General features: G+C 50.4%; 1 protein-coding gene across 1 annotated transcript in view; it reads right to left on the bottom strand.

The window, feature by feature from the left end:
• ERBB4 (erb-b2 receptor tyrosine kinase 4) overlaps positions 1–16,133 on the bottom strand; it is a gene marked incomplete at its 5' end in the record, with an annotated part of 660,937 nt that overhangs the window by 235,292 nt on the left and 409,512 nt on the right. The window contains 3 exons of the mRNA XM_054971602.1: positions 295–449; positions 3,760–3,853; positions 10,732–10,864. Coding sequence (XP_054827577.1) covers positions 295–449; positions 3,760–3,853; positions 10,732–10,864 — 382 coding nt within the window. The remainder of the gene's footprint in view (positions 1–294; positions 450–3,759; positions 3,854–10,731; positions 10,865–16,133) is intronic.

Below are 16,133 nucleotides of genomic sequence, written 5' to 3'. Positions count from 1 at the left end.
TGGAATCGGACCCCGCCCAACGCACACACACATTGCACAAAGATACACACAGATATAAATACACAAGTTAAACATTTTGCTGATGAAATTCAATCCACATAAATTAGGAATTAACTCAAGGAAATTAACAGTGCAATGCAGAGTTACTCCAGTGTAAGCCTGTTTAGTTCAATGGAGTTTGATTGAAATAACTTTGTCTGTGTTTTTTTTTCAATTAGCTGATTGAAAAGCACAACCTGATACAGTAACAACGATCCAAGTCAATACATGTAAATGGTGGTTATGTAAACTTACCCTTGTGTACAATTTGGATCACAAGAGTGGCATTCACGGTTCTCATCAGCATATTTGAAAATGAAACTGTTTGTCCCTTGCACACCATCCGGGCACTTTTCCACACAGTTGGGGCCATCTTTAAAATGGAAGCACTTGGTACAATGGTCTGGTCCCTGTATAGAGAACAAGACATGGCATCAGTGTGTTTCACCTGCTCTCCCACTTTTTGGAGCTCCCCAAACGTTACTGAGACTGTATCACATAAGATACCCTCCAATAAGGGCTGTTTTCCCAATGGTGGCCCAGAGCCAGGCAGATTGGTTGAACACTGCTGGCCTTGTAAACTTCGGACCCTGGATGTAAGTCTCAGCCGTGTTTTCTCTTCCCAGACATGGTAGACACCAATTGCAGGGCTCAGCCCCAGTTAGCTTATCCCAACACTGATGACACATTTGGAAGATTGCCTTCTACATCACAAGTGCCAGAATTATCTATCTATCTATCGGTCGGTCGGTCTATTGATCTGTCTATCTATTAAATTTATAGTCTGCCCTCCCCACGAACGGGCTCAGGGCAGATAACAACATACAAATAAATACAGTAAGCTACAATAAGAAGCAATAAAGTCACAGGTTCATACTCTAAATTCAGCAGCATAAAATAGGCTCTACGATCTCACTTCTAATGCCCTGGGACGGGATTCCATTCATCCTTCCCCGCAACCCATAAAAGGAGGAGAGGGGGTGGAGATGTGAGATTGATATTCCAAATCACTACTCATGCATGGGGGGCAATTGGTTGTATGCCCCCCCCCACTGAAAGAAGACTGGCAGGGAGGCTAATTCAATAGATCTAAGTGCTGGCCTCAGTCATACGTCTGGTAGAACATCTCTGTCTTGCAGGCCCTGCCGAAAAGATGCAAGGTCTTGGCAGGCCTGAGTATTCTGGGAGAGAGTTCCACCAGGTTGGTGCCAGAACTGAAAACACCCTGGCTCTGGTCATGGCCAGTTAAGCCTCCCTAGGGCACAGGACCACCTGTAGATATTTTCCTGCTGATCTAAGCGCTCTCTGGGGTACATACGGGGAGAGGCGGTCCCTCAGGTATGTTGGTCCCAGTCTGTTTAGGGCTTTATAGGTTAAAACCAAAACCTTGAACCTGATCCGGAACTCCACAGGGAGCCAGTGTAGCTGCTGCAGGACGGGAGTACTGGACCCGCTGCAATTTCCGGGTCAGGCCCAAGGGAATCCCTGCGTAGAGAGAGAATGCCACGTAAGACTTACTAGGGGGAGAATAAAGTGGTGAAAACTGAAGAGGTCAAAAGAAAGAGATGATAATACTTGATGTGGAACTTTTCACAGAGAAAAACAAGCTCTCAGAGAAGGTATCTCTATGAGAGGTTGCCTAACGGTGGATGAAAAAAGAATGGAGTGGAAAGGCACAACTCTTCCTCCATGGGCATGCAGAGCCTTCATGGTATCCCTGAGGATAGAGGCCTTATAGCTACCTCTGGAATTGTCTGAATCGAATCTTCACTCAGGGCAAAACCCATCAGTGTAACGGGCAGGGACTATGAAGAAGTAATACGTATTTCTTCATCACTGGCATTTAATCTGCACATAATTGTGAAAAGAGTTTTGAGATAGTCTCCAGGCAGAATGTGTTAACAGTCCATAGCCAGTTTTGTATGGACTATTAGGAACGTTGGAAGTCCGCACTGGCTTCCTGTTGCCTGAAAGACAAGAACCAACTTAGGATAAAGCTACGCAATACAATTTCCAGCGAGTCAGGTCCAGAGGAAACCCAGACTCTAGCAGCTCTCTAACTGCGCAGGTGAACAAGATTCTAGTAGCACCTTAAGATTTCCAAGCTACGAGCTTTTGAGATTCAAGCTCCCTTCATCAAATACCAAGCTTATATCCTGGAACTCCTGTAGGTCTTTAAGGTGCTACAAGAATCTTGTTCTTCTACTGCAGACCAACATGGCTACCCACCTGAAACAATCTAAATGTACAATTGTTATTCATTTGTTGTGGGGGATCAAGCCAATCCTTCCTCAAAGCAGTATTTCTTTTGCAAGGAATTTTACATTTTCCAGCACACAGACCCAGAATATTTGTTTGGGAAAATGGGCACACGCCCCAGTAGTGTCCCTGTTTCTGATGAAAATGGTACATGAATTACTGTGTGTTGAGGGCATCAGCTAGATAACATGGATGAGGCAGCAAGCAACCCTCACCTCTTACCCAGAAGCCCTTGTCATTTTTAGTTTTCATTTCATTCCCTTTAGCTGTGCCTCACAAAACAAGGTTAGATTGAGTGGTATCTTCTAGACCAAGATCGTCCAGTGAGTTTCATGGTTAAGCAGGAATTTCTGATGTCCCCAGTCCAAGTTCTATAGTTTACCCACAACACCAAGCTCAACTTTAATTTTTTTAATTTATTTGTGCAAAGGAAGGAAGGAAGGAAGGAAGGAAGGAAGGAAGGAAGGAAGGAAGGAACCCCCTAATGGTGGCAACTGTATTCATAAGCTTCTATAGAAGATCTCCAGATATCTAAAAATAAGTCCATATTCAATGGTTGTCTATATATGATATACTTAAATGCTAAGTTTATATGGTCCTCAAGCCAATGAATTAATTGTTTTACACTGCAATTCTAAGCAGAGTTACTCCAAGCTTAGACTGGAATAACTCTGCTTAGGATTGCACTGTTAATGTACCAAATGAATCCAACTGTATTTATTTACTTGTTTTATTATTTATTTTGTTTTTAAATAAATAAATAAATACCCACAAACCCAGACTCAGTGGATAAGGTTTAATTATTTTTACTATGCCAAATGAATAGAGCTTGTTTCTGATACAGGCATAATGTTACGTTTCTCATGCAGCCATTTCAACCTGAAAAATCCCAAAATCTGCTTTCCCTTTGGGCAAACTGAACCTGTAGTTCTTCATTTGGCATCATGTTCTATTGCTTCATGTTACATTCCACCCCCATAAAAAGTCTGAATTTTTCAACATTTTTGTGCATCAATAAATCAACACTGCGTGTTATATGGACAATACATCATACGTATAAATTGCATATAAAAAAACATAACACATGTATGCAAAACAAGTAAATCACCAAACAAATAAACCAAAAAGAGAGAACCAAAATCACTGGGGGGGGATAGAATTTAAAAAAAAAATAGTATCAAAGGGACTTTAGAAAAAACTAGTTGAAGGGGACTTTTGCTAGTGAAGCACTTATTCTTTTGCGGGGGGGACCACTGCTGGAAAGTAGGACACTCATCCCCTTTCCCTGCAGTGCCCCATGATTTAAAATCCTTCCCTTGATTTTTATTTCACTTACTCACTTTTGAAAGCTATTTCTGGAGCTACCTGACCCCATTCCCTCCACTTTGTTATAGCTGCAGAAAGGCTAACTGTAAATTTAAAAATAACAACAAATTATGCACTAATAGCGATTGTACTTACTGGTCCCCGGCATGTGATCCTATTATTTTCCATCTTCTCGCATTGGGGGTCACACTCCACACAGACAGAGCCATTTATAAACTCCCGATATTCACTAGGAAAACAGTATTATATTTATTTCATACATTTCTTAATTGCTTTCTCAGAGTTAAACATTTCATTTATGCTCATTCAAATCACTTGCAAAAAAAAATCTCATTATATAACAGTAATTATCAGTGCCAGATGGGTTTGTTGACCAATGAAATTGTCAAATGCCACCTTCACATGGTGGATAGAATGTTGCCAGGGAAGAATCTCAAGGTGATGGTAGAATTTAACATGTCTCTTCCTTGATGTTGGAGAATCTAAGTACACTTTGAACATACTTTAAGGAATACTTAAACTGAGCCAGACCATCAGTCCATCAAGGTCAGTTGTCTACTCTGACCAGCAGCTGACTCTTTCCTTCCAGTTCTTCTGGCCCTGCTGTTGCCCCTCCTGTTCGTCATGTGTCAGTTATGTCTCAGCCATCTACAGCTTTGTAGCAATTCAGGGGGATATGCAGCTTTATCCTGACTAGAGATGGGCATGAACTGCATTATGAACTTCAAAAACCCACGAAATTGGCAATCGCGACCCGGCGGTTCGTGATTGTCCACAGCCAATGAACCAGTGTTCAGAAGAAGCCTGGTTCGGTGCATTCGGCTGCGGTTCGGGAAGGCAGACAGTCAGGTGCCAGCAATCAATTCCCCTGGCAACAGAGCCAGGGGAATGCCTGAACTCTGTCTGCACTCCTTCTGTCGCCCTGGAAACCCGAATGGAAGCCCAGCTTACCTTGATTGGTAGGTCTTCCTTCCAATCACGGAGCTGCAAAGCGGTTACAAGTTGGAAGAAGACACCCAGGGGAGGGAGGCGGAAGGGGGTGTTCTGTAGCCATGGGCACTCCAATCTCATCCCTGCAAACCCTGATAGGCATCTCTGATGGCCAAACACAGACCTCCTGCGTTGCTCAATGGCACCTGTGCTTATAAATAGCCGTGGGCTCCCAGGCTGGGTTTCACTTTCTGCTAGCAGTGGAGTGGGACAGAGCTCTTGCTTACCACTTGCTAGCCTTTGGGGAAAGAGACTGAGAGTATAATTGAGCTTGGATTTGAGGGATAGGGATCTATCTCCTCTGGTTCCAAGGCTGCTGCCTGGCTCTGGAGCCAGGCTCAGTGGGCACCTTGGGAGTTTCCTGGGGGCCTTGGATTGGAGAGGGTATAACTCCAAGATCCCTTTTGCAATCTTGTCCAAACTTGGATGATGGCTGTAGGAGAGCCTGCAAAAGACTCGCCGGGAATATGGGCTCTCTAAGTGCCATGGGGGCCATTCCATGCCCCCATGAACCACGAACCGTGAACCAGTTCGGCAATGGAAACTATTCATTGTGGTTCGCGACCTCGGGATCATCGTTGGCACCGAACCACGAACCACTGGTTCATTAATTTTTTTTGGGTCATGCCCATGTCTAATCCTGACTGCCATATCTTACTCTGTGCAATTCATCCTCTGATGCACATAAAATTTAAACACAGCACATCCAATTTAACATCTAGAAGAGATGGAAATAAAGATGCACAGGTCTTGGCCACACACCCTACTCTCCATACAAAACTGAAGGTACATGTAAAATAGCACTCAGTGCCTTTCTTGCTTGTGGGATGGGAACACAGAAGAGGATTATTGCCAATTATACAATTATGAAGGTTGAAATGATCATTTCTTGAAATTTAATTTTGGATATATCTGAGTGCTTCTCAGTGGAATCCTAAGAAGAGTTACTTGGTCTAAGTTTATTTAAAAGTGGCGTTAGACTGGAATAATAATTCTTAGGATTTCACTGTTTTATTCTTTATAGTGTGCTACCTGTCTAACTGGGCGAACACTGGTTAAAATTATCCCAATTATGAGGGTTTTTTTTTTACTACCGATTTTGAAAAGAAAAAAATCTTTCAAGGAAATTGGCTTTGATTAAGAGATGCTAATGGGTAATCTGGACTTCTTTCACACATCCTTTGGACAGACTCTCTCTCGTTCAGCCTTCACTTTAGAAAGCAGTTTAGCACATGCTTAATTGAGGCATACTACTGACATCTTAAATTTTTCCTAAGTCAGCCCCAATGAGAAGGCGTGTATTAAAGGAAGATTCATTCAAAATAAAACTTCTGAAAATCAATTAATTTAAAGTTGCAATGCACTGAATTTTCACCTCTGAAAATTTTGGGAATAATACATTTTTAGGAGATGCAAAATACCACCAAATTTACTTAATTTTCTTTTGTATCCTCTTTTTGCCCCTGTTCACACTTGGAGCTTCATTGGCTGTAGATTGGGCGATGTCTTTACATTTTTTGTTAGGGAAACTTTCTGGATCACAGCATGGTCCTAGCCAGTCAGGAATCATACATCACAGCACCACATAGCCAGTCAGCTGTTGTATCACTAAATTATAAAAAAGGCCATCCACTGCCCACGTGTCCTTGTTGCTGAGGCAACTGGCAAAACAGCCCATTTGTCTTATGGTGACTCCACTGACTGCTTCCCTGGTGCAGAATATCAAGAGAAAGAACGTGCCCTGGCATTGCCAAGATAGCCAGGCTAGGCCAGTGATCCCTGTTTTGCCACAATCCATCACCACAGTGAGCCATGAATTTGATGCAATGTGTCATGCCAAGGCATCAGGGACTTTCCCACCTGCTTTGGCAAGAGCAATGTTGCCCCCAAGGACATTTTTGCTATGTTTTGAGTTCCTCCACCTTGAGAAAAATTATGAAAATGGAGGTACTTTCTGGAGGATGTGAAAATGTGAATGAAAATCGGTCTCCCACATTGGTGTATTCTAATCTAGGACTTTTAATCATTATGGATTTAAATAGCATAAAAGACTAAATACTTACTGCATTTTTAATTTTATCAATAATAATGTATGTACATAAATACTTTGAGCACTTTGACACGTAGCCTTATTAAAATTGTTGTAGCCAAGTTACAAACAAATGCCAATCTAGAGAATTACTTGAAACACTATCTGCTGGGTTAGCTATTTAAACAGTGCAGTCCCAGCCCATATCCACCTGTTAACTTAATCAGAAATAACTTAGTTGATGTGGATTGTCTACAACCTGAATGCAGTAAACGCTACTGAAACAAGTCAGTTAGGGTCATAGCAATTAGTAGCCTGGGATGACATGGGAGAAGAGAACAAAACAACTTCCTTCGGACGGAATTTGAACCTGTGAGCTATTTGTAAATATTTTATTTAGAACTATCTTTTGCATTTTAGGAGACAGCGCCAAACAAAACAGAATCACCTTTAACTGTAAATCTGTACACTAACCAATCCAATCTTATATTTTGTGTATTTGTGGTCCATAACCAGGTATGAGTCTGAGGGGGGATTTCCAGTAGTGATTATGGGGTAGTTAGCTATCAAAAAGTCACGGAGGAGATTTTCGGAACTCATCTATCCATATTACTGGAAAGGTCAGCTTTGTATGTGTGCCTTTGCACTTCGGATGGAGCCCTGCGCCTACCAAAGGATGCAGCTTTGCATGTCAACCATAGTTGGATTTCCAACAGCATGTTTGTTGTGCATTGCTGGCCTGAGTAAACACACTATCTTGTCTTCTCATCCTGAAGTGTCGCTCATTTCAATCGCAGAATGCGCTTGGACATATGCTGCCAAGATGCATTTCTTTGTTCAGAACGTACAAAACAGTCCAATTTCTTCCCATGGATATTTTTGCTTCTCTGAACACTGGCATCATCTAATAATAATTGCGTGCTGCCAAGTTGCAACTGGCTCATGGTAGTCAGGACCAAGGGGTTTTCATGACAAGAGATGAGCAGAGGTGGTTTGCCATTGCTTTCCTCTGCATAACAACCCCCTTGGAAGTCTCCCATCCAAGTACTCACCGTGGCAGACCCCACATAGCTTCTCAGATTGGGATTGTCAGAGCTACTTAGGGTTGGTTTTTGCAGAAATCAAATGTTTGCATTTCCAAACGACCACTTCACTATTTCACAGGGTGAATGTCTATTGTTCTATTGTTCATCTCCGGTCCTCCCTCTCAGTACAGATAAACCTGGCTGTTTCTTTCATATGATGCAACCCCGTTGATCATCAGTTCACTTCTCAATTTTGCTGCATGCCGGACTTATCAGTTCTGCCATTCAAAGCCCGTCTCAGGCTCAGAATTTCACAGGGAACCCTTTAAATCACAGACTCAGCTGCTTATTCTGCCAAGCCATGCTGTTTGTCCTATTTCTTTTCTTTCAAGGAAGATCATGAAATCCTACTGCAACAGATTTTGCTACCCTCCCCTTTAGAAGGAAGACAATTAAAGCAGAAGCCAATTCCACTGGAGATTTTTACCCTCCAGCATTCCGGGCATATTTAGAGATCGTGGACACATTTTTTAAAATGTCATTAGATTCACATCCCCACATTTCAGGGATCATTGGAAATGGAAAAAATAAATTCAGATTAATTTTTATAATGTGAAATAGGTATATGCACTGATACATGTTTTAATAGCATATTAAGAAATCGGGGCATGTCTTTCTAGTAATCCCCGAATCAAATAAATGCATAGCTTCAGATCCAAAACAGAATTCCCCACAGTACAGTATTGAGCTTGGCAGGCACTGAAAAGCCTTAGTAAAAGGCTTTGGAGCAGGACATTGCCTCCTCCAGCACTGCCCAGCCCATACGGCTTCACCTTACTCCAGAAACAAGGCTTTTTTAGTGGTGGCACCTTTCTATGGAATGCCCTTCCCCTCGGGCTCATCTGCTTTATTTTTCTACAGATTCCAGGCAAAAACATTTCTTTTTGCCAAGGTTTTTAACTGAGGGTTTATCATCTTTTAAAAATGGTTTTTCTAGTCAGCCAAGGCCTGTTTTATGAACATCATTTTAGACCGCTAATTGCTTTATGCTGCATTTTTTGCTATGGCTGGGGTTTTATAGCTGGCTTTTTTGGGCTTGTTAATTTTAACGAGTGTTTATGCTGAGTTTTTTGGGGGGGGGTTGCGTATCTTATTTTGGGAGTTGCTTGGAGCAGGTCTCTGGAGAGACAGCACAGAAATGTTCTAAACAAATAAAATCACACCTGGGTGTGCTTTCCCCATGATTGATTTTATTTTTAAATTTTACTTCATTTATACCCTGCCTTTCTCCCCCATGGGGACAAAAAGCAGCTCGCATCTTTCTTTTCTTCTCCATTTTATCCTTAAAACAACCACTTGAGGTAGGTTAAGGCTGAGGGCATGACTGCCCCAAAGTCACCCAGTTTGCTTCCATAGCAGAGTGGGGAATTGAACCTGGGCGTCCCAGATCCAAGTCTGTCACTTTAGCCACTATATCACCCTGGCTCTCTACTCACTGTCAACTGCACTAATCCCTAAACTGGATTCACAGAGTTTCGTCTGCCATTTTTAATTGGTTCCATCAGGGGCAGTGCCAGGGTTTTCGGCGCTCGCAGCCGGCCGGACACCCCCCCCCCGCGTGTGCATGCACGCATGCACTGGCCCGCATGATAACATCACATGTGATGTCATCAATCAATCAATCAATTACCTTTATTGGCATTGGAAATAATAATAGTCTACAATCAGAGACAGGGATAGGCAGAAGCATAAGCATAAACAAGAAATTAGTAGCTGTTAATAAAAAAATTAATAAACATTCAGCAATCAGGTGCAGCTATATGCTTGGATTTAACTTTATAAACTTCTGCTAGAAATTTTGCAACACTTAAAGTAACACGTGTGATGTCATCACAGGAGCACGTGCGCCGCCGGCCCGATCGCTGCAGCGGGTGGCTGGAATGGTGCGCGGGTGACTTCTGAGCTCTCCCGCTCGGTTGCCTGCACCGCCGCAGATGCCTGCCCACAGTGGCTGCGCCCAGCTGGGGGCGTGGGGAAGTGGCGGCGGTGTGAGGCGGGAGGGCTAGGAGGCTGCAGCTCTGTGGCGTGTGCTCCCGTCCCCCGCGCCTCCTCCAGCGCTCCCTCTGGCACCCTGCGCCCTGAGACCACCTCCTACCTGGCCTCAATGGGAGCGCCGGCCCTGGGTTCCACAGAGGCTAGCACAGTGAGGCAGACCATTTTCTACTTACACCTTGGATTCTGATCCACAAGAATACACAAAACTGAACAGGAGGCGACTGGAGAGAAAGGGGTGATGAGAAAACAGGACACACTTGGGACAAAACAGGAGAAATCTGCTGATCTCTACCCTGTTCAAAGAGCTACTGGCTGGTGGGAGATGCCATGTAGGTATGTATGAGTGAACCTACAATTTTTAGTACTTTTACAGTGAAATCCTAAGTAGAGTTACTCCAGTCTAAGCCCACTGAAGTCAATGGGCTTGGACTGGAGTAACTCTGCTTAGGATTTCGCTGTTAGAGTTTGCCTTGTTGCCTATATTCAGTTCTGGGAGTTTAAACTTTTCCTGCCTGAATTACTTCTTAAAAACTCAAATGTGAGTGTTTTGCCAAATTTTAGACGTCATTCTGAGTCATTAACATAACAAAGGATTGTTCATTCAACAGAACTGCAGGTTTAAAAATAAGCCACTTTTAATCTCCAATACCCAAACAACAGGTGCCGGTACTTAAGTCTAGAGGAACCCAAAAGAATCACCAGCATTTGAGTTGAATCAGAACAAACTCTTCTTCATCCCTAAGATCACACCAGGCTACTGTTCCAATTGTTTTTCTAACAGATGGAACCACACTTCCAGAGCAACTCCTTGTTATCTGTAACACCAAATCGCATTGCAGCAGGAAATTAGGAATCGGTGATCTTTATTTCCCACATCAACACCCATTTCAGCAGACTTATGCTGGAATAAATCTGTGCATGATTGCATCATTAGAACATAATAATTTGCCCATTACATTACCAATACGAGCAATACTAGTAAAGCCTAAAGGAAGGAGAAAGCCTTACCCCTCATACAGGTTGCAAGCCTCAACACAGGTCCTTCCTCTGATGAAGTACTTGCAGGACAAACATTGGTCTGGCCCCGGCCCCCAGCAGCCATCTTTGGAACACAAGCGGCTGCACACCATCCCTTCTGCGGCTGCAAAAGAAAGAAAGGAACAACCAGTTGAGATATTTCCCCCCGCTAAACTGAAGGCAGGACCCTGAACTTAGAATGCTGATTCGTGCCATCTCCCCTCTCTCTTAAAACCCAACAGGCAAGGCTTTTTTTCTGAGGATGAATTCCTTTGACTGCCACACTGAATTTCCCTGGACAAAGGCAGAAGGTGGTGCCTTCACAATGCTGGCCTGGCAAATGCGGAACGTTGTTTCTCGGGGAGATCCATCTTGTTATATCATGACAGCCATGATCATAATTTTATTTTGGGGGAAATGGTGAAAACAATCTTACTCCAATAGGCATAGTGAATCGGGATGTGTGTGCATTTCTGTGATTCAGTGATAACTGCTACTGCTGTTGCTACTTTTAAATTGTGTATTCAGATTGTAATGAGTGGTTTTATATTAACAGCGCAATCCTATGGCCGGCCCCAACGCCGACGCGGCTGCACTGGTGGTGTGGCGGCGCCGCCGGGCCGGATCCTGTGCCAGCAAAGTGTGGCCGCAGCGGCGCCTGCAGCGGCGCAGAGATGCAATTTTGGAGAACCAGAAAGTGTTGTGGGTGGGTCTGATCTACGGCCGCCGCCAGGCGCAGCCAAAGGGCGCTGTTCCTGACAAGCGTCAGGGGGAGGGGCCAGGAAAGGCGCAGCCTATGGGCAGCACGCGATCCCGGCCAGGCCCCAGAGCAGCAGGCAAACCGCGCCCATGCTGGCAGACTGCCTCGGCTCGTGTGTCGGGCGGGGCTCGCAGTCGGGAAGGAGAGGGGTGGGCGTAGTCTGAGAAGCCTTTCCCCCGTTTGCCCAATGTAGCACCAAGTCCCTGGCGGCCGCGTCCAGAGAGGTTGGCATGGGACTGGCAGGCGCCCTGCTATGAGGAATCCAGGTCAGCAGCCAGTCTCTGGCAGCAGGGGACAGCCCCCCAGTGGCGCCGAAGGGGAGGGCTGGCCTGAGGCCGCCACCAAGAGGCAGACACAGCGGGCCTGCCCCCTCGTCCCCATCCCAAGGCAAAGAACACAGACACCCATTGCACAGAAATCAGCCTTTATTATTATATCATCCCACCTCCCCCAGCAGACGTGAGGAAGGGGAGGCGTGTAGGAGAGCCGTCTGTGCAGCAAAACACCCCACCCCACCCCCAAGGCGGCAGCGGCGGTCACCGGCGAGGCCGGCGGCCGGACCCCCTTGGCCGTCCACGGGCCCGGCCTCTCGCACGCAACTGGGCCCGAGGGAGGGGTGCCTCTGGGGCGGGTGGAGCTGCTGCAGCGGGTGGGGCCGGAGGATCGAGGATGGCGACGAGCCGCCCGAGCAGGGCTTCGGCACGGACTTGAGAGGCACGGACCCCTTCCCCCACTTCCAGTACCGCAGCCATGAACTCCCGGCCGCGGTTGTTCGCCTCCTCCCATGCAGCGTGCACCTCTAGCCGCTCCCTCTCGATCGCCGCCCACATTGCGGCTAGTGTCGGGGGAAGCCGCTGGGCAGGGCGGGGGCCGCGAGCCCGTGCGCCTGGAAGGATCCCCTCCATGGGCCCCTCCCCCTCAGAGGCGGAGCCAGGTCCTTCCCGCACACGGCCCATGGCACCCGGGGGCGGGGGGGCTGGAGGGGATGGTGCTGCAGGCTGGGACAGCTCCTCGAGCGGCTCTGTCGATGAGGTGTCCTGAACCGGTGGAGTCCCAGGGCCACCTTCACCCTCCACCGACACAGGGAAGCCGAGCGACTGCAGGAGAGCCGCTCCGGCAGCAGAGGTCCTCCGGGAGGGTGGCAGCTCACGCAGCTGGGCAATCACCTCCCCGCCTATCTCCAGGCGCATGGTCCCTGCTGGAGCGAGACATGGGTGGGAAGAGGCCCCAGGGAGGGAAGAGCAGCGGCCCAACATGGGCTGCCACAGGCCACCGAGCCGGGCCAAGCACACCCATTCCAACTGCGGCCGCAACCCCTCGTCTTGAGACCGGTCGGCGCCATGAGTGGCCTTGGATGTGTGGCCGAGGCCGGCGGCCGAGCCGGTCCCTGGCCCCACCAGCAGCAGGGCCACAGATACATACCGTGCTCCGGATCCATGCCCCCCGACGGGCCCGGTTGAGGCTCCTCGTCGCTGGCAGCAGGGGCTTGCTGTGGCGGTGGAAGGGCTGCCTGTTCCTGGGCCCCGCTCTCTGCCAGGGGGGGCACAGACTCCGCTGCCTCTGCCTCCGCCTGGCTTGGGTCTGGACCCTCAGGGGCCGTGCCTACTCACGGGAGAGGCCCTGTCACACATGTGCCACGATCCATACGTCCCCCCCCTCGCCTCCCTGAATCCACAAATACTAACCGGGCAGGACCTCAACGCCCAGGCCGCCCACCACCGCCTCCGGGATGACCGCTCGCATGACCGCCTCTGGGCCTGGGAGCCCCTCGTCAAGGGCCCGCTCATAAGGAACCCCCTGAGACATGAGGAGGCGCACTCGTTTGCGCGCGGGCCCGAAAGAATCATTCCAGCGCTTCATTGCCGAGTGAGCAGTGCGGGGCGCGTTGCCCACAGCCGAGACCCTGTCAGCTGCCATCTGCCAGAATGCCCGTCATCGAGACCGGGACGAGGCACCCCTGTGCGTGCTCAGGGCGACCTCCGCATTCTCCACCACGAGCCCAAAAAGCAGCACTCTCTCGGCCTCTGTCCAGTTTGCCTGGCGCTGGCTTCCGCCGCCACTAGTGCTCTCAGCAGACATGGGGGTAGTGCCCGCTGGAATGTCCGGTCCCCGAGATAAGTGGTGGGAACCAGCCACCTAGTCATGTGCTCACCCATCCCCTCGGCAAGATGGAGGAGGGCACAGGGGGTGCAGGACCGGGAAGGGTGGCTGGGACGGCCCATGCAGCGGACAGAGGACCTGCTCCTGAGCACCACTTGCAACGGGCCGCTGAGACCGGTAGGCCTGCTGCTGTGCGTGGGGGGGGGGTTCAGGGTGCTGAAACTCAACCTGCGTTCCTTCCAGGCAGGACCTTGATCATCCCCGCCTGGTGCCCGCCACTGCCGCCGCGGCTCCCAGCCATCCAGACCAGCCACCTCCTGCCAGCCGTGTTTGTCCGAGCGGCCCTCAGGCGGCGCCGCCTCAGACGCCGCCGCCGGTTCCAGGCCAGGGTGCCATCCCTGCTCCTGGGCGACATGACTTGCCTGGACCGCTTCCGCCTGGACAGGGCAGCCATACAGGCTCTGTGCGAGGAGCTCGCGCCCGCCCTTCAGGGGCAAGCTGCGGCTCCCCGGGGCATCCCCGTCCTCCAGAGGGTCCTGCTGTCCCTCCGCTACCTTGCGACCGGCTCCTTCCAGGGAGTCATGGCTGAGGCCTTGGAGGTCTCCCAGTCATCCGCCAGCCGCTGCCTGCATGCCTTCCTGGACGCCCTAGTTGGTCGGATCCGCGAGCACATCCACTTTCCCACCTCGGAGGCAGAGTTGGCACCCATCCGGGCTGGCTTCTCCTCCTTTGCAGGCTTCCCCAATGTGATTGGAGCAGTCGACTGCACGCATGTGGCCATATGCGCTCCCAGAGAGGAGCCGCAGGTCTACAGGAATCGGCACCGGTTCTACAGTATCAATGTCCAGGCAGCCTGTGACCACCAGGGGATCTTCACGGACCTCGTTGCCAAGTTCCCGGGAAGCGTCCACGACGCACAGATCTTCACCACCTCCGGCCTGAACAGGCTCCTGTCATCATGGCCTGAGGGGAGAGGCTGGCTCCTAGGTCAGGAGTTGGTGGGGGAGCTGTGAGGGGACGGGGATGGGAAGGGAGATCCTAACTCCGCCTCCCCTTGCAGGTGACCGTGGCTATCCATTGCTGCCTTACCTCCTGACGCCATACCCTGCGGATGAGCCCGCCGACAGAGCCAACTACAACCAGGCCCACCGGCGCACGAGGATGGTGATCGAACGTGCTTTCGGTCAGCTGAAAATGCGCTTCAGATGCCTCCATCACACGGGCGGCCGCCTGGCCATGCAGCCGTTCACCGTCGCCAAGCTCGTGGCTGCCTGTGTCATGCTGCACAATATTGCCGTGCGCCAGCAGCTCCCCTTGCCAGCCACAGAGGGCCCAGGCGAGGACCCCTGGCTGCCGCCCGCCGGTCGCCTTTCTCCTGACGCCCCGGCAGAGCCCCAGGAGCATGACCGAGCTGTGCGAGACAGGGTCGCGGAGCACCTGTGGCATGCTGCGCGCTGAGGGCCATGCCTGGCCATGGGGGGCTCGGCCGGCCAAACACTCGCCCTTTACGCCCCTATGGTGTCCCAGGCGGCCCCTCCGAGTCCCCGCTCCCTCAACCCCTGCATGTAGAGAGCATGGGAAAGCCGCCCCGGCCAGCAGCCACCGCCCCCCATGGACGGGCTGCACGGGAAAAGCGGTTAATGAACTTGGCTTTATTCCCAATCGATTCCAGGGCCGCATCAGGCGCCCAGAGAGCAGCTTGCCAACCCAGAACCCCGGCCTCAGCAGCCAGGAGGGTGAGGGCTAGGTAGCGCGTCGGAGCAGGGGGAGGCCAGCGACCCCGCCACGGCATCCCCGTTACAGAGCAGGGGCCCGGCTGGGGTCCAAGATGCCTGTGCCTGGGATGGCATATCGGCAGCTGCCCGGCCGTCTGCGGGGACGGGCTCCAGCTTCGGCCGCTTCCTGCCAGGCCCCTCCACTGGGTCACCCTCTGGGTCTTCAGCGGGTGGCGGGTAGCGGGGTGGAGACCAGGCGGTGAAGCCCCTCCCAAGTTCCTCCTCATCTGGCGAGGGGCTCCGGGCGGGCGCCGCTGTGGGGGCAAGAGGTGGGGGATGGGAGCGTCAGGGCCCCTGTGGGCTCTGGGGTTGTTGTCGCGGCCGCAGGCCGCCCCACCCCACATGCCCGTGCCCCTCCTGTTGGCGAGACTCACATGGTGCCGCTGCCCGCGCCTGCTGGAATGCCCCGTGAACCCGGTCCATGGCAGCCATCCACCTGTCATTGATGGTCCCTGCAGAGGGGGGAGAGAGGGAGGGGGGGCACCCGTTGGTGGCAGCCCGGCATCTGCTGCAAGCACCTGCAACCTGCGCCTCGACGGAAGTGGCTGGGACGCCTCCGGGCCCTTATGGCCTGCCCTCTGTGGCAGCGGAGGAGGCTCCCTGGATGGCGCCGAGGACCCTGACTTACTGCGCGCGGGGCCCGCAGCCACCTCCTCTTCCAGGAGGTCATGCTCCACCTCGCACAGCGCCGTGTCTAGCCACGCTCGTATGAGGTGGGCCTCCTCTGCACGGCCAGGGAAGAGCTCCTCCAGGTAAAC

This window comes from Eublepharis macularius, chromosome 2 (assembly GCF_028583425.1).
Source record: "Eublepharis macularius isolate TG4126 chromosome 2, MPM_Emac_v1.0, whole genome shotgun sequence".
Classification (NCBI taxonomy): Eukaryota; Metazoa; Chordata; class Lepidosauria; order Squamata; family Eublepharidae; genus Eublepharis; species Eublepharis macularius.
This window is presented reverse-complemented; position numbering and strand designations above follow the sequence as displayed.